Source organism: Ranitomeya variabilis, chromosome 3, assembly GCF_051348905.1.
Source record: "Ranitomeya variabilis isolate aRanVar5 chromosome 3, aRanVar5.hap1, whole genome shotgun sequence".
In the NCBI taxonomy this organism is placed as follows: Eukaryota; Metazoa; Chordata; class Amphibia; order Anura; family Dendrobatidae; genus Ranitomeya; species Ranitomeya variabilis.
This window is the reverse complement of record NC_135234.1, coordinates 5,466,204-5,489,258: the sequence shown is the minus strand read 5'-3', so window position 1 is coordinate 5,489,258 and position 23,055 is coordinate 5,466,204. Positions and strand designations below refer to the sequence as shown.

General features: G+C 53.3%; 1 protein-coding gene across 1 annotated transcript in view; it reads left to right on the top strand.

Moving 5' to 3' along the window:
* The first annotated feature begins 17,278 nt into the window (after window positions 1-17,278).
* Window positions 17,279-23,055, top strand: part of LOC143814893 (uncharacterized) — a 748,367-nt gene continuing 742,590 nt past the window's right edge. Inside the window, exons 1-2 of the mRNA XM_077293561.1 lie at window positions 17,279-17,939; window positions 22,874-23,023. Of these exons, the coding sequence (XP_077149676.1) occupies window positions 17,829-17,939; window positions 22,874-23,023 (261 nt within the window). The 5' untranslated portion in view covers window positions 17,279-17,828. The remainder of the gene's footprint in view (window positions 17,940-22,873; window positions 23,024-23,055) is intronic.

Here is a 23,055-nt window from a genome sequence, read left to right as displayed (position 1 = left end):
CAGAATGCTGGAGCACTGGGGGCAGGACTGGACATACTGTGGGCAGAATGCTGGAGACACTGGGGGAAGAATGGTGGACACACTGAGGCAGAATGCTGGCACACTAGGGGCAGAATGCTGGACACACTGAGGCAGAATGCTGGAGCACTGGGGGCAGAATGCTGGAGACACTGGGGGTAGAATGATGGACACACTGGGGTCAGAATGCTGGACACACTGGGTGCAGAATGCTGGAGCACTGGGGGCAGGACTGGAGACACTGGGGCCGAATGCTGGAGACACTGGGGGCAGAATGCTGGAGACACTGGGGGCATAATGCTGGAGACACTGGGGGTAGAATGATGGACACACTGGGGGCAGTGTTATGATCTGGTGACCTTGGAGCCGCATGAAAACTTTCTCTGGAGTCGGTGGAACCTGTACTGACCGCAAATCCTGAACTAACACCGCAACTAGAAGTAGCCGTGGGGTGTGCCTAACAAACCCTAGACACCTCGACACGGCCGGAGGACTAAATACCCCTATAGATGGAAATAGGAATGCTATCTTGCCTCAGAGCAGACCCCCAAAGGATAGGCAGCCCCCCACGAATAATGACTGTGAGTAGGAGAAGAATAGACACAGGCAGGTAGAAAACAGGATTTAGCAAAAGAGGCCACTCTAGCTAAATAGGAAAGGATAGGACAGATTACTAGGCAGTCAGTATTAAAACCCTTCCAAAAATATCCACAACAGATAATACAAAAAGTTCCACAATCTAACTAAAGACATGGAATGTATATCTGCCACTCCAGAGAATCCAACAAGACTGAGAAAATACTGACACAATCTAAGCTGGACAAGAAAACACAAAGAATAGCACTGAATTGTGAAGCACACAGCATGTGTGCCACAGGAAAAAAACAACAGACACTTATCTTTGCTGATTTGGCAGAAAGGCAGGAGGAACCAGGCAGAGGACCTACACCTCCCAACAACAATTGACAACTGGCAAGGACTAATGAATCCTGCACACCTAAATACCCCAGTCAGAACTGCAATCACCAGACACACCTGACCAGGACTGCAACCCAGGGACAACTGCATTACCACCTACTACCACCGGAGGGAACCAAAAAGCAGAATTAACAACAGGGCAGAATGCTGGACACACTGGGGGCAGAATGCTGGGGCACTGGGGGCAGGACTGGAGACACTGGGGCCGAATGCTGTAGACACTGGGGTAGAATGCTGGAGATACTGGGGGCAGAATGCTGGAGACACTGGGGGCAGAATGCTGGAGACAATGGGGGCAGAATGATGGACACACTGGGGGCAGAATGCTGGACACTCTGGGGGCAGAATGCTGGAGCACAGGGGGCAGGACTGGAGACACTGGGGGCAGAATGCTGGACACACTGAGGCAGAATGCTGGAGCACTGGGGGCAGAATGCTGGACACACTGGGGGCAGAATGCTGGACACACTGAGGGCAGAATGCTGGACACACTAGGGGCAGGACTGGAGACACTGGGGGCAGAATGGTGGACACATTGGGGGCAGAATGCTGGAGATACTGGGGGAAGAATGCTGGAGCACTGGGGGCAGAATGCTGGAGACACTGGGGGCAGAATGCTGGAGCACTGGGGGAAGAATGCTGGACACACTGGGGGCAGAATGCTGGAGACACTGGGGGAAGAATGCTGGAGACACTGGGGTAGAATGCTGGAGACACTGGGGCAGAATGCTGGACACACTGGGGGCAGAATGCTGGACACACTGAGGCAGAATGCTGGAGCACTGTGGGCAGGACTGGACACACTGGGAGCAGAATGCTGGACACACTGAGGGCAGAATGCTGAACACACTGGGGGCAGGACTGGAGACACTGGGGGAAGAATGCTGGACACAGTGAGGCAGAATGCTGGAGCACTGGGGGCAGAATGCTGGACACACTGGGGGCAGAATGCTGGACACACTGAGGGCAGAATTCTGGACACACTGGGGGCAGGACTGGAGACACTGGGGGCAGAATGTTGCACACATTGGGGGCAGAATGCTGGAGATACTGGGGGCAGAATGCTGGAGCACTGGGGGCAGAATGCTGGAGACACTGGGGGCAGAATGCTGGAGCACTGGGGGCAGAATGCTGGACATACTGGGGGCAGAATGCTGGAGACACTGGGGGAAGAATGCTGGAGACACTGGGGGTAGAATGCTGGAGACACTGGGGCAGAATGCTGGACACACTGTGGGCAGAATGCTGGACACACTGAGGCAGAATGCTGGAGCACTGGGGGCAGGACTGGACACACTGGGGGCAGAATGCTGGACACACTGGGGGCAGAATGCTGGACACACTGAGGGCAGAATGCTGAACACACTGGGGGCAGGACTGGAGACACTGGGGCAGAATGGACACACTGGGGGCGGAATGCTGGACACACTGGGGGCAGAATGCTGGACACACTGGGGGCAGAATGCTGGAGACACTGGGGGCAGAATGCTGGAAACACTGGAGGTAGAATGATGGACACACTGCGGGCAGAATGCTGGAGCACTGGGGGCAGAACTGGAGACACTGGGGCCGAATGCTGGAGACACTGGGGCAGAATGCTGGAGACACTGGGGGCAGAATGCTGGAGACACTGGGGGCAGAATGCTGGACACACTGTGGGCAGAATGCTAGACACACTGAGGCAGAATGCTGGAGCACTGGGGGCAGAATGCTGGAGCACTGGGGGCAGGACCGGAGACACTGGGGCCGAATGCTGGAGACACTGGGGGAAGAATGCTGGAGACACTGGGGGTAGAATGCTGGAGACACTGGGGCAGAATGCTGGACACACTGTGGGCAGAATGCTGGACACACTGAGGCAGAATGCTGGAGCACTGGGGGCAGGACTGGACACACTGGGGGCAGAATGCTGGACATACTGGGGGCAGAATGCTGGACACACTGAGGGCAGAATGCTGAACACACTGGGGGCAGGACTGGAGACACTGGGGGCAGAATGGACACACTGGGGGCGGAATGCTGGACACACTGGGGGCAGAATGCTGGACACACTGGGGGCAGAATGCTGGAAACACTGGGGGTAGAATGATGGACACACTGCGGGCAGAATGCTGGAGCACTGGGGGCAGAACTGGAGACACTGGGGCCGAATGCTGGAGACACTGGGGCAGAATGCTGGAGATACTGGGAACAGAATACTGGAGACACTGGGGGCAGAATGCTGGAGACACTGGGGGTAGAATGATGGACACACTGGGGGCAGAATGCTGGACACACTGGGGGCAGAATGCTGGAGCACTGGGGGCAGGACCGGAGACACTGGGGCCAAATGCTGGAGACGCTGGGGCAGAATGCTGGAGACACTGGGGGCAGAATGCTGGAGACACTGGGGGCAGAATGCTGGACACACTGTGGGCAGAATGCTAGACACACTGAGGCAGAATGCTGGAGCACTGGGGGCAGAATGCTGCAGCACTGGGGGCAGGACCGGAGACACTGGGGCCGAATGCTGGAGACACTGGGGCAGAATGCTGGAGACACTGGGGGCAGAATGCTGGAGACACTGGGGGGCAGAATGCTGCACACACTGGGGGCAGAATGCTGGACACACTGGGGGCAGGACTGGAGACACTGGGGGCAGAATGCTGGACACACTGGGGGCAGAATGCTGGACACACTGGGGGCAGAATGCTGGAGACACTGGGGGCAGGATGCTGGACACACTGGGGGCAGGACTGGAGACACTGGGGGCAGAATGCTGGACACATTGGGGGCAGGACTGGAGACACTGGGGGCAGAATGCTGGACACACTGGGGGCAGAATGCTGGAGACACTGGGGGCAGGACTGGAGACACTGGGGGCAGAATGCTGGACACACTGGGGCAGAATGCTGGACACACTGGGGGCAGGACTGGAGACACTGGGGGCAGAATGCTGGACACACTGTGGGCAGGAATGGAGACACTGGGGGCAGAATGCTGGACACACTGGGGGCAGAATGCTGGAGACACTTTGGCAGAATGCTGGAGACTGCAGTCATGTATTCATTTTATTTTTTTAGTATACTGTTTTAAATGAGGGGGCGGTCCTGTTACTATGCAGTGTGACACTATATCGCCTTTTTTTCTTCATGTGGTGTAATGTAGAAGTTGGGAAAAATTAAGTAATGTGTTCTGCAAGCGGAGCTCAAGATAACTGTGTTATTTCCTGCAGAGACGAGTCCTGGCTGGAAGAAGTGATGGCGGTCTGTGCTGGATGAAAGATGAAAAACAAAGATGAAGGACTTCGCCTAGAGACGTCACTGGTGAGTCAGTGTGTTACCTATGCACTGACACTATACACTGTATACTATATACAGGTCCTGTGTATAATGTCACTGGAGATCACTGTATTACCTATACATTATATACAGAGCTCCTGTTTATAATACCACAGGTGATCACTGTATTACCTGTACACAGACACTGCATACTAAGTACAGATCTCCTGTGTATAATGGCACTTATGGTGAATGTAAGTCCGCAAGGACAGGGTCCTCTCCCCTCTGTACCAGTCTGTCACTGTAAACCTGTTTACTGTAAACGATATCTATAACTCTGTATGTAACCCTTTCTCATGTACAGCACCATGGAATTAATGGTGCTATATAAATGAATAATAGTAATAATAATAATAATGGTGATAGTATTGTGGTTTTTTTTTATTACTGATCAGTATTGTAGTATTCAGTCACTATGTGGCGGTAATATGTGGTCTGGTCATGGTGCGGTGGTATTTGTTCCTTGTATGTGATATTATTCGGTCATTTTAAAAATTGAAAAATAAATAAAAATATACCTAAATTGTATTGCATATTTTAACAAATATATAGGTTACAGCAGAGTAGGGCCCTGCCAAAAGTGTCTACCGTGTTATGGTGGTGGCTTAAAAAATCTTTTGGCCAAATCAAAAGCTGCCGGCTATATGTGTGATCTGGTGATGGGCACTGTTAATGTGTGGTAGGTGAGAAGTGGAGTTTATCAAACAGAGAGCGGTGGTACTGTGGACAGTTCGAGGGGTGGGGGTGGGGGGCTGGAGCCTGGGCGGAGTCTCAAGGGGGCCCCCGAAAATTTTGCCAGCATGGGGCCCCGAAATTTCTAATGGCAGCCCTGGGTGTATACAGCCAGGGCCGCCATCAGGGCATTACAGCCATGACTGGCGTATGGGGCCCGGTGGGCAGAGGGGGCCCGCATCGGGCCCCGTCTAATCTGCTCACCGGGCCCCCCCTGCAGGCGCTGCGGCACACTATTGACGTGCGGGCCCGTGCCGCCGCCAGCCAGTCGGAGGCTGGCAGCACACTTGAGCGGCGGCAGTGCGCAGTCGCACTTCGCCGGCGTCTGACAACATCGTCAGCCGCCGGCGAGTGCGTCCTTCACCTGCGTGGAGGAAGTGAGCTTCGCCCGCCGCAGGAGCACACGGCCAGGTAAGAAGTATTTTTTTTGGTAGTGGCGATCCGGGGGGGGGGGGAGAAGGGGGCCCGGGGCAGTATGCTGGACACGGGGGCAGAATGCTGGACACGCTGGGGCAGAGGAAATGCTGGACACAGGGGCAGAAAGCTGGGCAGAGGAGATGCTGGACACAGGGGCAAAATGCTGGACAAAGGGGCAGAAAGCTGGGTAGAGGAGATGCTGGACACAGGGGCAAAATGCTGGACAAAGGGGCAGAAAGCTGGACACAGGGGCAGAGGAGATGCTGGACACAGGGGCAGAATGCTGGACAAAGGGGCAGAAAGCTGGACACAGGGGCAGAGGAGATGCTGGACACAGGGGCAGAATGCTGGACAAAGGGGCAGAAAGCTGGACACAGGGGCAGAGGAGATGCTGGACACAGGGGCAGAATGCTGGACACGGGGGCAGAATGCTGGACACGGGGGCAGAAAGCTGGACACGGGGGCAGAAAGCTGGACACAGGGGCCGAGGAGATGCTGGACACGGGGGCAGAATGCTAGACACGGGGGCAGTATGCTGGACACGCTGGGGCAGAGGAGATGCTGGACACGGGGGCAGTATGCTGGACACGGGGGCAGTATGCTGGACACGGGGGCAGTATGCTGGACACGCTGGGGCAGAGGAGATGCTGGACACGGGGGCAGTATGCTGGACACGGGGGCAGTTTGCTGGACACGGGGGCAGTATGCTGGACACGGGGGCAGTATGCTGGACACGGGGGCAGAATGCTGGACACGCTGGGGCAGAGGAGATGCTGGACACAGGGGCAGAATGCTGGACACAGGGGCAGTATGCTGGACACAGGGGCAGAATGCTGGACAAAGGGGCAGAATGCTGGACACAGGGGCAGAATGCTGGACACAGGGGCAGAGGAGATGCTGGACACAGGGGCAGAGGAGATGCTGGACACAGGGGCAGTATGCTGGACACAGGGGCAGTATGTTCGACACAGGGGCAGAATGCTGGACACGGGCAGAATGCTGGACACAGGGGCAGAATGCTGGACACAGGGGCAGAATGCTGGACACAGGGGCAGAATGCTGGACACGGGGCAGAATGCTGGACAAAGGGGCAGAATGCTGGACACAGGGGCAGTATGTTCGACACGGGCAGAATGCTGGACACAGGGGCAGAATGCTGGACACAGGGGCAGAATGCTGGACACGGGGGCAGTATGCTGGACAAAGGGGCAGAATGCTGGACAAAGGGGCAGAATGCTGGACAAAGGGGCAGAATGCTGGACACGGGGGCAGTATGCTGGACACGGGGGCAGTATGCTGGACACTGGTGCAGAAAGCTGGACATTGGGGCAGAAAGCTGGACACAGGGGCAGAAAGCTGGAAACAGGGGTAGAATGGAGATATGGGGCATGACTGGAGACACTGGGGCAGGATTGGAAACAGATGGGGCAGGATTGGAAACAGATGGGGCAGGATTGGAAACAGATGGGGCAGAATGGAGACACAGGGGGCATGATTGCAGACATGGGGGAATGATTGGAGACGGGGCAGAATGGTGATACGGGCATTATTGGAGACACTGGGGGCAGGATTGGAGACAGATGGGGCAGGATGGATACGATGGAGACAGATGGGGCAGGATGGGGAGATCATATGGGGCAGAATGGATACTCATTAGGGCAGGATGCGAGAACATATGGCTGGAGCCAGGAATGAGACACACGGGGGCCAGGATGGGGAATATTATTACCATAGGGGCTAATTAAGGGATATTATTACTGCAGTGATGTATTTATTTTATTTTTTGAGGACACTGTTTTAAATAGGGGGTGGTCCTGTTACTGTGTAGAGTGACACTATGTCACCTTCTTCATGTGGTGTAATGTAGAAGTTGGGAAAATTAAGTAATGTGTTCTGCAAGCAGAACTCAAGATAACTGTGTTATTTCCTGCAGAGACGAGTCCTGGCTGGATGAAGTGATGGCGGTCTGTGCTGGATGAAAGATGAAGGACTTCACCTAGAGATGTCACTGGTGAGTCAGTGTTACCTATACACTGACACTATACACTGTACACTATATACAGAGCTCCTGTGTATAATGTCACCAGTGATCACTGTATTATCTGTACACAGACACTGCATACTAAGTACAGATCTCCTGTGTATAATGGCACTGATGGTGATAGTATTGTGTTGTTTTTTTTTATTATTGATCAGTATTGTAGTATTCAGTCACTATGTGGTGGTAATATGCGGTCTGGTCATGGTGTTGTGGTATTTGTTCCTTGTATTTGATATTATTCAATCACTGTGGTGGTAATATGGTGTCTGGTCATGGTGCGGTGGTATTTGTTCCTTGTATGTGATATTATTGGTCATTTTAAAAATTGAAAAATAAAAATATACCTAAATGGTATTGCATATTTTAACAAATATTTAATAGGTTACAGCAGAGTAGGGCCCGGCCAAAAGTGTCTACCTTGTCATTTTGGTGGCTTAAAAAGTCTTTTGGCCAAAACAAAAGCTGCCGGTTATATGTGTGATCTGGTGATGGGAACTGTCAGTGTGAGGTAGGTGAGAAGTGGAGATTTTCCAAGAGAGAGCGGTGGGACTGTGGGCAGTTTGAGGGGTGGAGCGTGGAGGCGGGGCTGGGGTGGAGCCTGGGCGGAGTCTCAAGGGGGCCCCGAAAATTTTGCCATTATGGGGCCCCGAAATTTCTAGTGGCAGCCCTGTATATAGCATACACAGAGGGGTCTGCGACCGAAGCTGGGGCATACGGGTGTATTTAGCGTACAGAGGGATCAGCACATAGGGGTCCATATACACACAGAGCACCATACACACAGAGATCTGCACACAGACGGCTCCGCTCCATACATCTCATACATACGCTGGTCTACACACTGCTCTGCTCCGTACACCTCGCACACACAGGGCTCCGCTCCGTACACCTCGCACACACACGGCTCCGCTCCGTACACCTCGTACACACACGGCTCCGCTCCGTACACCTCGTACACACACGGCTCCGCTCTGTACACCTCGTACACACGGCTCCGCTCTGTACACCTCGTACACACACGGCTCCGCTCCGTACACCTCGTACACACACGGCTCCGCTCCGTACACCTCGTACACACACGGCTCCGCTCCGTACACCTCGTACACACACGGCTCCGCTCCGTACACCTCGTACACACGGCTCCGCTCCGTACACCTCGTACACACACGGCTCCGCTCTGTACACCTCGTACACACGGCTCCGCTCCGTACACCTCGTACACACACGTCTCCGCTCCGTACACCTCGTACACACACGGCTCCGCTCCGTACACCTCGTACACACGGCTCCGCTCCGTACACCTCGTACACACACGGCTCCGCTCCGTACACCTCGTACACACGGCTCCGCTCTGTACACCTCGTACACACACGGCTCCGCTCCGTACACCTCGTACACACACGGCTCCGCTCCGTACACCTCGTACACACACGGCTCCGCTCCGTACACCTCGTACACACGGCTCCGCTCCGTACACCTCGTACACACACGGCTCCGCTCCGTACACCTCGTACACACACGGCTCCGCTCCGTACACCTCGTACACACACGGCTCCGCTCCGTACACCTCGTACACACACGGCTCTGCTCCGTACACCTCGTACACACGGCTCCGCTCCGTATACCTCGTACACACACGGCTCCGCTCCGTACACCTCGTACACACGGCTCCGCTCCGTACACCTCGTACACACACGTCTCCGCTCCGTACACCTCGTACACACACGGCTCCGCTCCGTACACCTCGTACACACGGCTCCGCTCCGTACACCTCGTACACACACGGCTCCGCTCCGTACACCTCGTACACACGGCTCCGCTCCGTACACCTCGTACACACACGGCTCCGCTCCGTACACCTCGTACACACACGGCTCCGCTCCGTACACCTCGTACACACACGGCTCCGCTCCGTACACCTCGTACACACGGCTCCGCTCCGTACACCTCGTACACACACGGCTCCGCTCCGTACACCTCGTACACACACGGCTCCGCTCCGTACACCTCGTACACACACGGCTCCGCTCCGTACACCTCGTACACACACGGCTCTGCTCCGTACACCTCGTACACACGGCTCCGCTCCGTATACCTCGTACACACACGGCTCCGCTCCGTACACCTCGTACACACACGGCTCCGCTCCGTACACCTCGTACACACACGGCTCCGCTCCGTACACCTTGTACACACGGCTCCGCTCTGTACACCTCGTACACACACGGCTCCGCTCCGTACACCTCGTACACACACACCTCCGCTCCGTACACCTCGTACACACACGGCTCCGCTCCGTACACCTCGTACACACACGGCTCCGCTCCGTACACCTCGTACACACACGGCTCCGCTCCGTACACCTCGTACACACGGCTCCGCTCCGTACACCTCGTACACACACGGCTCCGCTCCGTACACCTCGTACACACGGCTCCGCTCCGTACACCTCGTACACACACGTCTCCGCTCCGTACACCTCGCATACCTCCCAACCGTCCCGATTTCAGCGGGACAGTCCCGCTTTGGCACCGGGGTCCCGCTGTCCCGCTTCGGGCATTTAAAATCCCGAATTTGCGGCCGCCGGTGAAGCCCCGCCCACTTCCGGGCCGTAGAGACGATTAGGACTAGTCCCGCACTCCGGGCGGGGTCAGTGACGTAAGCGGCCGGCATGATCACACTCTGCAGCCTTTGTTTAGTAAATCTGGGCCAGGAGATCGGGGAAGGAGGGACCAGCTGCGTGCGCGGCGCCGACTCCAGCCTGGTGTCTCCCCCACCACGCACCGCAACGCGCATGCGCGGGAATCTGTGGTACCCGATGCTGAGGCGCAGAGTCTGGTCCTTGTGTCACTCGGAGGCGGCAGCGGCGTGTGAGGGGGAGGGAGGCGGTCATCATTACCGGCACACACCGGCATGCATTGTGTATGGCGGATAAGGGGCGGCAGGGAGAAGCCTGCAAACCAGATAGTGCAGTGTGTCCATGCACCTCTCCATCCACAGGTAGCACTGTAACACCTCTAACAGTGCCAGCCAGCACCCTCCTAGTGCCAACCTGGCTGTGGGTGTGTGTGTGTGATGGCTGGGTGTGTGTGTGATGGCTGGGTGTGTGTGTGTGTGATGGCTGGGTGTGTGTGTGTGTGATGGCTGGGTGTGTGTGTGTGATGGCTGCGTGTGTGTGATGGCTGGGGTGTGTGTGTGTGATGGCTGCGTGTGTGTGTGTGATGGCTGCGTGTGTGTGTGTGATGGCTGCGTGTGTGTGTGTGATGACTGCGTGTGTGTGTGTGATGACTGCGTGTGTGTGTGATGGCTGTGTGTGTGTGTGTGTGAAGGCTGCGTATGTGATGCATTTGTGTCAAAGCTGCATGTGTTTGTGAGCTGCGTTTGTGATGCTGCGTGTGTATGTGTGATACTGTGTGTGTGATGCTGCATGTGTGTGAGCTGCGTGCGTGTGTGAGCTGTGTGTGTGCTGCGTGTGTGTGGGCCGTGTGTGTGAGCTGTGTGCGTGTGCATGTGTGTGAGCGTGTGTGTGTGAGCTGCGTGCCTGTATGTCATTATACAGTATGGAGAACTGTGGCCATTATACAGTATGGAGCATCATGTGCGGTCATTATACAGTATGCAGCATCATGTGCGGTCATTATACAGTATGAAGCATCATGTGCACCCAGCATACAGTATGGAGCATCATGTGCGGTCATTATACAGTATGGAGCGTCATGTGCGGCCATTATACGGTATGGAGCATCATGTGGGGCCATTATACGGTATGCATGCCGTCATTATACAGTATGGAGCGTCATGTGTGTTCATTATACAGTATGGAGCGTCATGTGTGGCAATTATACAGTATGGGGCATCATGTGCGGTCATTATACAGTATGGAGCGTCATGTGTGGCAATTATACAGTATGGGGCATCATGTGCGGTCATTATACAGTATGGAGCATCATGTGCGGTCATTATACAGTATGGAGCATCATGTGCGGCCATTATACAGTATGGGCATCATGTGCAGTCATTATACAATATGGAGCATCATGTGCAGCCAGTATACAGTATGCAGCATCATGTGCGGTCAATATACAATACGGAGCATCATGTGCGGTCATTATACAGTATGGAGCATCATGTGCGGCCATTATACAGTATGGAGCATCATGTGCGGTCATTATACAGTATGGAGCATCATGTGCGGCCATTATACAGTATGGAGCATCATGTGCGGTCATTATACAGTATGGAGCGTTATGTGTGGCCATTATACAGTATGGGGCATCATGTGCAGTCATTATACAATATGGAGCATCATGTGCAGCCAGTATACAGTATGCAGCATCATGTGCGGTCAATATACAATACGGAGCATCATGTGCGGTCATTATACAGTATGGAGCGTCATGTGTGGCCATTATACAGTATGGAGCATCATGTGCGGTCATTATACAGTATGGAGCATCATGTGCGGTCATTATACAGTATGGAGCATCATGTGCGGTCATTATACAGTATGGAGCATCATGTGCGGTCATTATACAGTATGGAGCATCATGTGCGGTCATACAGTATGGAGCATCATGTGCGGTCATTATACAGTATGGAGCGTCATGTGTGGCCATTATACAGTATGGGGCATCATGTGTGGTCATTATACGGTCTGGAGCATCATGTGCAGTCATTATACAGTATGGGGCATCATGTGCGGTCATTATACAGTATGGAGCATCATGTGCGGTCATTATACAGTATGGAGCATCATGTGCGGTCATACAGTATGGAGCATCATGTGCGGTCATTATACAGTATGGAGCATCATGTGTGGCCATTATACAGTATGGAGCGTCATGTGCGGTCATTATACAGTATGGAGCATCATGTGTGGTCATTATACAGTATGGAGCATCATGTGTGGCCATTATACAGTATGGAGCATCATGTGTGGCCATTATACAGTATGGAGCGTCATGTGCGGTCATTATACAGTATGGAGCATCATGTGCAGTCATTATACAATATGGAGCATCATGTGCGGTCATTATACAGTATGGAGCATCATGTGCGGTCATACAGTATGGAGCATCATGTGCGGTCATTATACAGTATGGAGCATCATGTGTGGTCATTATACAGTATGGAGCATCATGTGTGGCCATTATACAGTATGGAGCATCATGTGTGGTCATTATACAGTATGGAGCATCATGTGTGGCCATTATACAGTATGGAGCATCATGTGTGGCCATTATACAGTATGGAGCGTCATGTGCGGTCATTATACAGTATGGAGCACTGTGTGGCCATATTTTTTTGTTTATAACTATTGTATATGAAACAGTGTGATCAGCAGTGCTAAATGGGTGTAGTTGGGACGTGGATATGGGTGTGACTAATTATGAATGGGTGTGGTCAGAGGCGTGGTCTAAAATTTGCCGCGGCGCGCGAAGCGCGCCGCTAACTTTGTCCCTCTTTCCCATCTTCAAAAGTTGGGAGGTATGCACCTCGTACACACACGTCTCCGCTCCGTACACCTCGTACACACACTGCTCCGCTCCGTACACCCCGTACACACACGGCTCCGCTCCGTACACCTCGTACACACACTGCTCCGCTCCGTACACCTCGTACACACGGCTCCGCTCCGTACACCTCGTACACACACGGCTCCGCTCCGTACACCTCGTACACACACGGCTCCGCTCCGTACACCTCGTACACACGGCTCCGCTCCGTACACCTCGTACACACACGGCTCCGCTCCGTACACCTCGTACACACGGCTCCGCTCCGTACACCTCGTACACACGGCTCCGCTCCGTACACCTCGTACACACGTCTCCGCTCCGTACACCTCGTACACACACTGCTCCGCTCCGTACACCTCGTACACACACTGCTCCGCTCCGTACACCTCGTACACACACGGCTCCGCTCCGTACACCTCGTACACACACGGCACCGCTCCGTACACCTCGTACACACACGGCTCCGCTCCATCCACACTGTAAACCCCTCCTCCCACACATCAACTTCCCCTCAGCCGGCACCATGACAACCAGCAGAGTCCTGCACACACTGAGGCCCTGATCATGTGACCCTGACTCCTCCCCTCCGGTGACCTCATCACAGGTCCTGTGCGCACAGCAGCCATATATATGTGGACACAGTCTCCTGGTCGCCTCCTTTCCGGCCGGTTCTTCCTGTGAGTCCTATTAACCCTTCCTCCCCGGTTTCCTCCTCCCTGTCCGGCGCCCCGTTATGAGGTGATGTCTCTGGAGCGTCCGCGGACCCCGGAGATTCTGACGTTGTTGTATTATGACAGATTGTTCTTCGTGTTACTGGGATATTTAGGACGATAGTTTTTGCTTTTATTTGTGAAAATTTGGTGATTTTTTTTTTCTCAGTTTTCAGACTTTTAGTTTTATATGCAGTTAAACCAGAGAATTATGTGACATAAACCCTCTGAAGTGCGGCTGTCTGCAGGTTTGGCCAATGTATAGACTATACACTGTGTGTCTGCCCCCGACCCGCGCTGTGAGGGTCCCCCTATCAGTATCAGGCCGGGGTCACACTGACCGTACGGACTATCGGCCCGAGTCTCCCTGCCCCCGACCCGCGCTGTGAGGGTCCCACTATCAGTATCAGGCTGGGGTCACACTGACCGTACGGACTATCGGCCCGAGTCTCCCTGCCCCCGACCCGCGCTGTGAGGGTCCCACTATCAGTATCAGGCTGGGGTCACACTGACCGTACGGACTATCGGCCCGAGTCTCCCTGCCCCCGACCCGCGCTGTGAGGGTCCCACGGTCAGTATCAGGCTGGGGTCACACTGACCGTACGGACTATCGGCCCGAGTCTCCCTGCCCCCGACCCGCGCTGTGAGGGTCCCCCTATCAGTATCAGGCCGGGGTCACACTGACCGTACGGACTATCGGCCCGAGTCTCCCTGCCCCCGACCCGCGCTGTGAGGGTCCCACTATCAGTATCAGGCCGGGGTCACACTGACCGTACGGACTATCGGCCCGAGTCTCCCTGCCCCCGACCTGTGCTGTGAGGGTCCCACTATCAGTATCAGGCCGGGGTCACACTGACCGTACGGACTATCGGCCCGAGTCTCCCTGCCCCCGACCCGCGCTGTGAGGGTCCCACTATCAGTATCAGGCTGGGGTCACACTGACCGTACGGACTATCGGCCCGAGTCTCCCTGCCCCCGACCTGTGCTGTGAGGGTCCCACTATCAGTATCAGGCTGGGGTCACACTGACCGTACGGACTATCGGCCCGAGTCTCCCTGCCCCCGACCCGCGCTGTGAGGGTCCCCCTATCAGTATCAGGCCGGGGTCACACTGACCGTACGGACTATCGGCCCGAGTCTCCCTGCCCCCGACCCGCGCTGTGAGGGTCCCACTATCAGTATCAGGCCGGGGTCACACTGACCGTACGGACTATCGGCCCGAGTCTCCCTGCCCCTGATCTGCGCTGTGAGGGTCCCACTATCAGTATCAGGCTGGGGTCACACTGACCGTACGGACTATCGGCCCGAGTCTCCCTGCCCCTGACCCACGCTGTGAGGGTCCCACTATCAGTATCAGGCTGGGGTCACACTGACCGTACGGACTATCGGCCCGAGTCTCCCTGCCTGACCCACGCTGTGAGGGTCCCACTATCAGTATCAGGCTGGGGTCACACTGACCGTACGGACTATCGGCCCGAGTCTCCCTGCCCCCGACCCGCGCTGTGAGGGTCCCCCTATCAGTATCAGGCCGGGGTCACACTGACCGTACGGACTATCGGCCCGAGTCTCCCTGCCCCCGACCTGTGCTGTGAGGGTCCCACTATCAGTATCAGGCTGGGGTCACACTGACCGTACGGACTATCGGCCCGAGTCTCCCTGCCCCTGACCCACGCTGTGAGGGTCCCACTATCAGTATCAGGCTGGGGTCACACTGACCGTACGGACTATCGGCCCGAGTCTCCCTGCCCCTGATCTGCGCTGTGAGGGTCCTACGATCAGTATCAGGCTGGGGTCACACTGACCGTACGGACTATCGGCCCGAGTCTCCCTGCCCCTGACCCGCGCTGTGAGGGTCCCACTATCAGTATCAGGCCGGGGTCACACTGACCGTACGGACTATCGGCCCGAGTCTCCCTGCCCCCGACCCGCGCTGTGAGGGTCCCCCGGTCAGTATCAGGCCGGGGTCACACTGACCGTACGGACTATCGGCCCGAGTCTCCCTGCCCCTGACCTGTGCTGTGAGGGTCCCACTATCAGTATCAGGCCGGGGTCACACTGACCGTACGGACTATCGGCCCGAGTCTCCCTGCCCCCGACCCGCGCTGTGAGGGTCCCACTATCAGTATCAGGCCGGGGTCACACTGACCGTACGGACTATCGGCCCGAGTCTCCCTGCCCCCGACCCGCGCTGTGAGGGTCCCACGGTCAGTATCAGGCTGGGGTCACACTGACCGTACGGACTATCGGCCCGAGTCTCCCTGCCCCCGACCCGCGCTGTGAGGGTCCCACTATCAGTATCAGGCCGGGGTCACACTGACCGTACGGACTATCGGCCCGAGTCTCCCTGCCCCTGATCTGCGCTGTGAGGGTCCCACGGTCAGTATCAGGCCGGGGTCACACTGACCGTACGGACTATCGTCCCGAGTCTCCCTGCCCCCGACCCGCGCTGTGAGGGTCCCCCGGTCAGTATCAGGCCGGGGTCACACTGACCGTACGGACTATCGGCCTGAGTCTCCCTGCCCCTGACCCGCGCTGTGAGGGTCCCACTATCAGTATCAGGCTGGGGTCACACTGACCGTACGGACTATCGGCCCGAGTCTCCCTGCCCCTGACCCGTGCTGTGAGGGTCCCACTATCAGTATCAGGCCGGGGTCACACTGACCGTACGGACTATTGGCCCGAGTCTCCCTGCCCCTGACCCGCGCTGTGAGGGTCCCACGGTCAGTATCAGGCCGGTGTCACACTGACCGTATGGACTATCGGCCCGAGTCTCCCTGCCCCTGACCCGTGCTGTGAGGGTCCCACTATCAGTATCAGGCCGGGGTCACACTGACCGTACGGACTATTGGCCCGAGTCTCCCTGCCCCTGACCCGCGCTGTGAGGATCACACGGTCAGTATCAGGCCGGGGTCACACTGACCGTACGGACTATCGGCCTGAGTCTCCCTGCCCCTGACCCGCGCTGTGAGGGTCCCACGGTCAGTATCAGGCTGGGGTCACACTGACCGTACGGACTATCGGCCCGAGTCTCCCGGCCCAGAGCCGCAGCAGTGCTCTCCGTGTGGTCGCCCCTGTGTGATGTGTTACAGTGCGATGATGCCGTTTCCTCGCACCCATGTAGCCGTATGGCATACGTATGACTTTACATTTCTCACTGCTTTTCCCCATTGAATTTAATGGCTCAATGGGCTGAAATGAGGAATATGGCTGCGTATTTCTCACCAGTCACACTGCTGGTCCGTGGGGCGTCCCAGTTTTTCTCGCACCCATACACTTGCATTGGCGAGACTCAGGCTATATACGCATACAGTCCCAGCACGCTGCCATTTTACACTCCTGAGAAGAAACCCAGTGAGGTGAGCTGCCCATAGATTAACACTGGGCCGAGCACTGCGATGTTTTCTCACATAACACTCGCCCGTATTCTATGGTAGTGAGACCCCGGCCCTAGGCAGCCCTTCGGACTCCGCACATGTCCGCTGCCGGCTTTTGAGCGCAGGTGATTCCGCATGTGGTCATTGAACCGTATGGAATCACCGCGTCCTAATACATTGGATGGTGATATTTATCTTGTGGAGGCTGAGTGTCTCTGCAAGATAATTTGACCTGCTGCTGTCTGGAAAGACGTGATGCATGTCCATCTCCGCAGAAAATGCCGCGGGTGTCCCTGCACGTATAGTGGAGATGTATTTCTTCAAATCCCCTCCACTATGCTGTAACATAGCATAGCGACCATCCACAGCGTTTACTGACCGTGGGAACATACCCTAAGACAAGAAAAAGAACTTTTATTTTACTCACTGTGAAGAAAACTGGTTCCTCCCACGTCACCAATCTGTGACGTAACTACATAGGCCCAGCTCTCCAGCGCCCCCTTTGTCTCTCAGGTCAGTAAGGGAACAGCACCTAGAGCAAATGGCTGCCGGGGAGACTGCCCTGTTACCTGCCTGGGGGTATTCTAAGATTCGCAATCAGAATAAAAGGATCAGCCCAAAATTAATTTATGGTTTAATTAATATCCAGTAAACGAGATCTGAATCTGAGCATGTGCCGCCCCCAGCGGCCATTTTCCGGGAGGCCACCGCATCGCAGCAATGGAGCTGCCGGTGCCTCCGGGCTTTGAGGAAATGCCGGCGGAGCCCCGATGCTGCACAGAGATACGCCGCCCCCCAGCACAGAGAGCATCGCTGCTTTGCTACAATGAGGTAATGGGGGATACTCCACTTACACCTTCCCAGTGAGACGCCCCCTCTCTTCGTCATCGGGACCACCCGCCCTATAAGACGAGACCCGGCGTATAAGACGACCCACGACTTTTAAGAAGATTTTCAGGAGTTTAAAGGTCTTCTTATACGCCGGAAAATACGGTAGTTTTCAACCATATATGGGGTATCGGTGAACTCAGGAGAAATTGCCCAACAAAACTTTTGGGTCCCTTTTTCTCCTTTTGCCCTTGTGAAAATACAAAATTTGTAGCTCAAAAAGATTTTGTGGGAAACGTGATTTTTTTTTTTTTTTTTCAATTTTATTTTCGCTGCTCAACGTTATAAACTTCTGTGAAGCACCTGGGGGTTCAAGGTGCTCAATACACATCTAGATAAGTTCCCTGAGGGGTCTAGTTTGCAAGCTGGTGTCGGATGTGGGGGGGTTCCACTTTTTAGGCACATCAGGGGCTCTGCAAACGTGACATGACAGCCGCTAATTCCATCAAATTTTGCATTCAAAATGTCAAATGGCGCTCCTTCCCTTCCGAGCCTTGCCGTGCACCCAAAAAGATTTCCCCCACATATGGGGTATCGGCGCACTCAGGAGAAATTGCACAACAAACTGTATGGAGCAATTTCTCCTGTTACTCTTGCGAAAGTTAAAAAAAAATTCCGTCTAAAGGAAAATTTTTGTGAAAGAAAAGTTAAATGTTCATTTTTTCCTTCCACATTCCAAAAATTCTTGTGACGCACCTGAAGGGTTAATAAACTTCTTGAATGTGGTTTTGAGCACCTTGAGGGGTGCAGTTTTTAGAATGGTGTCACTTTTGGGTATTTACTGTCATATAGAACCCTCAAAGTGACTTTAAATGTGAGGTGGTCCCTAAAAAAAAAATGGTTTTGTAAAATTTGTTGAAAAAAATGAGAAATCGCTTGTCAACTTTTAACCCTTATAACGTCCTAACCACAAAAAAAGTTGTTCCAAAATTGTGCTGATGTAAAGTAGACATGTGGGAAATGTTATTTATTAACTATTGACTCTCTGATTTAAGGGCATAAAAATTAAAATTTTGTAAATTGCTAAATTTTCAACAAATTTCAATTTTTTTGACAAATAAATGCAACGGATACCAAAGAAATTTTACCAGTATCATAAAGTACAATATATCATGAGAAAAATTCTCGGAATCACCGGTATCTGTTGAAGCGTTCTAGAGTTATTAACTCATAAAGTGACAGTGGTCAGAATTGTAAAAATTGGCCCGGTCAGAATGGTGAGAACAGGCTTTGTCTAAAAGGGGTTAAAAAATAACAAAATGTCTATTCTCCTTTCTTAGGGTTTTTTCTCTTTAGAAACATTTTCTGTTTTTTTTTTTTTTTCTGGTGTTTTCCTTGTAATATAGGAAAGCCTAAGGCCAGAAATGAACCCCATAAATCCCTGTACATGGAGACTTTGGGATCAGATCATTTCTGTCCACGTTGATTGTGGAAACAAAAAATCTTTTCTAAAAGCCTCAAACTTGTGTGTGAATCAGAGCTGAGATGTAACGTGATAGAAGATTACAGTGCAGGGAAGACGGGAAACCTTCATATAGAGGCCGGTGGTGATGGAGTCAGTGACCGACTCTGGCCACATCTGTCTCTAGAGCCGTAGTAGAAGGTGAAGATGTCGTCCTCATCATGAAGTAGTTATTTCTCATGTCGCGTGTAATGAATATCTCCTGCAGTATTACTAATGCCGATTCCAGGGTCGGTAAATGAGACGAGAATTAGCGTTATGGAAGATGAGTCTATGAGGAACGTATTCAGCTGCCGACTCCGAGGAAGAAACTGCTTGTTGTCTGTGGCCTAAATATATAGGATTTATTAGTAGATGTAAAGAAGGAAACTAAATCCTGTAAAATAATAAATCTCATATGTTTCCTTATTACCGTATATACTCGAGTATAAGCCGAGATTTTCAGCCCACTTTTTTGGGCTGAAATTGCCCCTCTCGGCTTATACTCGAGTCATACCGGGGGTCGGCAGGGGAGGGGGAGCGGGGGCTGTCTAAAAAATACTCACCTAGTCCAGGCGCGGTCCCTGCTTCCCCGGCGCCGGCAGCAGCAGCTTCAGCTTCATCCTGTACTCAGCGGTCACATGGTCCCGCTCATTGCAGTAAATTAATATTCGGCTCTACCTCTCATAGGGGTGGACCCGCCTATTCATTACTGTAATCAGCGGGACCATGTGACCGCTGAGTACAGGATGAAGCGCTGCGGCGTCGGGGAAGCAGGATCTACACAGCGGCAGGACCAGGTGAGTATACGGGGAGGGGAGCGCAGCGCTGCGCGATAGTCACCTGCTCCTCGTTCCAGGCGCCGATCTGTCTCCAGCAGTGACGCTGAGGTCAGAGGGCGCGGTGACGTGGTCAGTGCGCGCCCCCTGCTGAACGTCAGTGCTGGAGACAGATCGGCGCCCGGAACGAGGAGCAGGTGACTATTGAAAGTGCCGGGGGCCTGAGCGACGGAGAGGTGAGTATGTGATTTATTTTTTTTATCGCAGCAAATGGGGCAAGTGTCTGTATGGAGCATCTATGGGGCCATAACGTTCCTGCAGCACTATATGGGGCCATAACATTCCTGCAGCACTATATGGGGCCATAACATTCCTGCAGCACTATATGGGGCCATAACATTCCTGCAGCACTATATGGGGCCATAACATTCCTGCAGCACTATATGGGGCCATAACATTCCTGCAGCACTATATGGGGCCATAACATTCCTGCAGCACTATATGGGGCCATAACATTCCTGCAGCACTATATGGGGCCATAACATTCCTGCAGCACTATATGGGGCCATAACATTCCTGCAGCACTATATGGGGCCATAACGTTCCTGCAGCACTATATGGGGCCATAACGTTCCTGCAGCACTATATGGGGGCCATAACGTTCCTGCAGCACTATATGGGGCCATAACATTCCTGCAGCACTATATGGGGCCATAACATTCCTGCAGCACTATATGGGGCCATAACGTTCCTGCAGCACTATATGGGGGCCATAACGTTCCTGCAGCAGTATATGGGGGCCATAACGTTCCTGCAGCAGTATATGGGGCCATAACATTCCTGCAGCAGTATATGGGGCCATAACATTCCTGCAGCAGTATATGGGGGCCATAACATTCCTGCAGCACTATATGGGGCCATAACATTCCTGCAGCACTATATGGGGCCATAACGTTCCTGCAGCACTATATGGGGCCATAACATTCCTGCAGCACTATATGGGGCCATAACGTTCCTGCAACACTATATGGGGGCCATAACGTTCCTGCAGCACTATATGGGGGCCATAACATTCCTGCAGCACTATATGGGGCCATAACGTTCCTGCAGCACTATATGGGGGCCATAACGTTCCTGCAGCACTATATGGGGCCATAACATTGCTGCAGCACTATATGGGGCCATAACATTCCTGCAGCACTATATGGGGCCATAACATTCCTGCAGCACTATATGGGGGCCATAACGTTCCTGCAGCACTATTTGGGGCCATAATGTTCCTGCAGCACTATATGGGGCCATAACATTCCTGCAGCACTATATGGGGCCATAACATTCCTGCAGCACTATATGGGGCCATAACATTCCTGCAGCACTATATGGGGCCATAACATTCCTGCAGCAATATATGGGGCCATAACATTCCTGCAGCACTATATGGGGCCATAACGTTCCTGCAGCACTATATGGGGGCCATAACGTTCCTGCAGCACTATATGGGGGCCGTAACGTTCCTGCAGCACTATATGGGGGCCATAACGTTCCTGCAGCACTATATGGGGCCATAACGTTCCTGCAGCAGTATATGGGGCCATAACATTCCTGCAGCAGTATATGGGGGCCATAACGTTCCTGCAGCACTATATGGGGCCATAACATTCCTGCAGCACTATATGGGGCCATAACATTCCTGCAGCACTATATAGGGGCCATAACATTCCTGCAGCACTATATGGGGCCATAACATTCCTGCAGCACTATATGGGACCATAACGTTCCTGCAGCACTATATGGGGCCATAACATTCCTGCAGCACTATATGGGGGCCATAACGTTCCTGCAGCACTATATGGGGCCATAACATTCCTGCAGCACTATATGGGGGCCATAACATTCCTGCAGCAGTATATGGGGCCATAACATTCCTGCAGCACTATATGGAGCCATAACATTCCTGCAGCACTATATGGGGCCATAACGTTCCTGCAGCACTATATGGGGCCATAATGTTTGTGCAGCACTATATAGGGGCATAATGTTTGTGCAGCACTATATAGGGGCATAATGTTTGTGCAGCACTATATGGGGCAAGTGTCTGTATGGGGCCATAAATAACGTTTGTAGGGCACTACGGCATATGGGGCAAGTGTCTGTATGGAGCATCTTATAGGGCCATAACGTTTGTGCAGCACTATATGGGGCATATATCTTTATAGAGCATCTTATGGGGCCATAATCAGCATTTGTGCAGCATTATATTGGGCAAATGTCTCTATGGAGCATCTTATGGGGCCTTTATTAACCTTTATGCATCATTATATGGGGCATATTTTAATATGGAGCATCTTATGGGGCTCATCATGAACTGTATGGAGCATTATATGGGGCTCCTGATTCAATATGGATATTCAAAGACACTTAACCTACTGATGTCTCAATTAATTTTACTTTTATTGGTATCTATTATTACTTTTGACATTTACCAGTAGCTGCTGCATTTTCCCCCCCTAGGCTTATACTCGAGTCAATAAGTTTTCCCAGTTTTTTGTGGCAAAATTAGGGGGGTCGGCTTATACTCGAGTATATACGGTATCTCCAGTAATTGTATTATTACACAGGATTCTTCTGATGATACATCGGCTCATCTTCTCATTCAGGTCTCTACAATATCGGATCCTCGCAGTGAAGATCTTCTACAGAAGAGAATTTTCCTGATTCACCCATCACAGATGGATATGGACAGAGACAAGATGGCGGAGAGGATATTACACCTCACCCTAGAGATCCTCTTCCGGCTTACTGGACAGGTGAGAGATTCTGATGACGTCACATTACATCA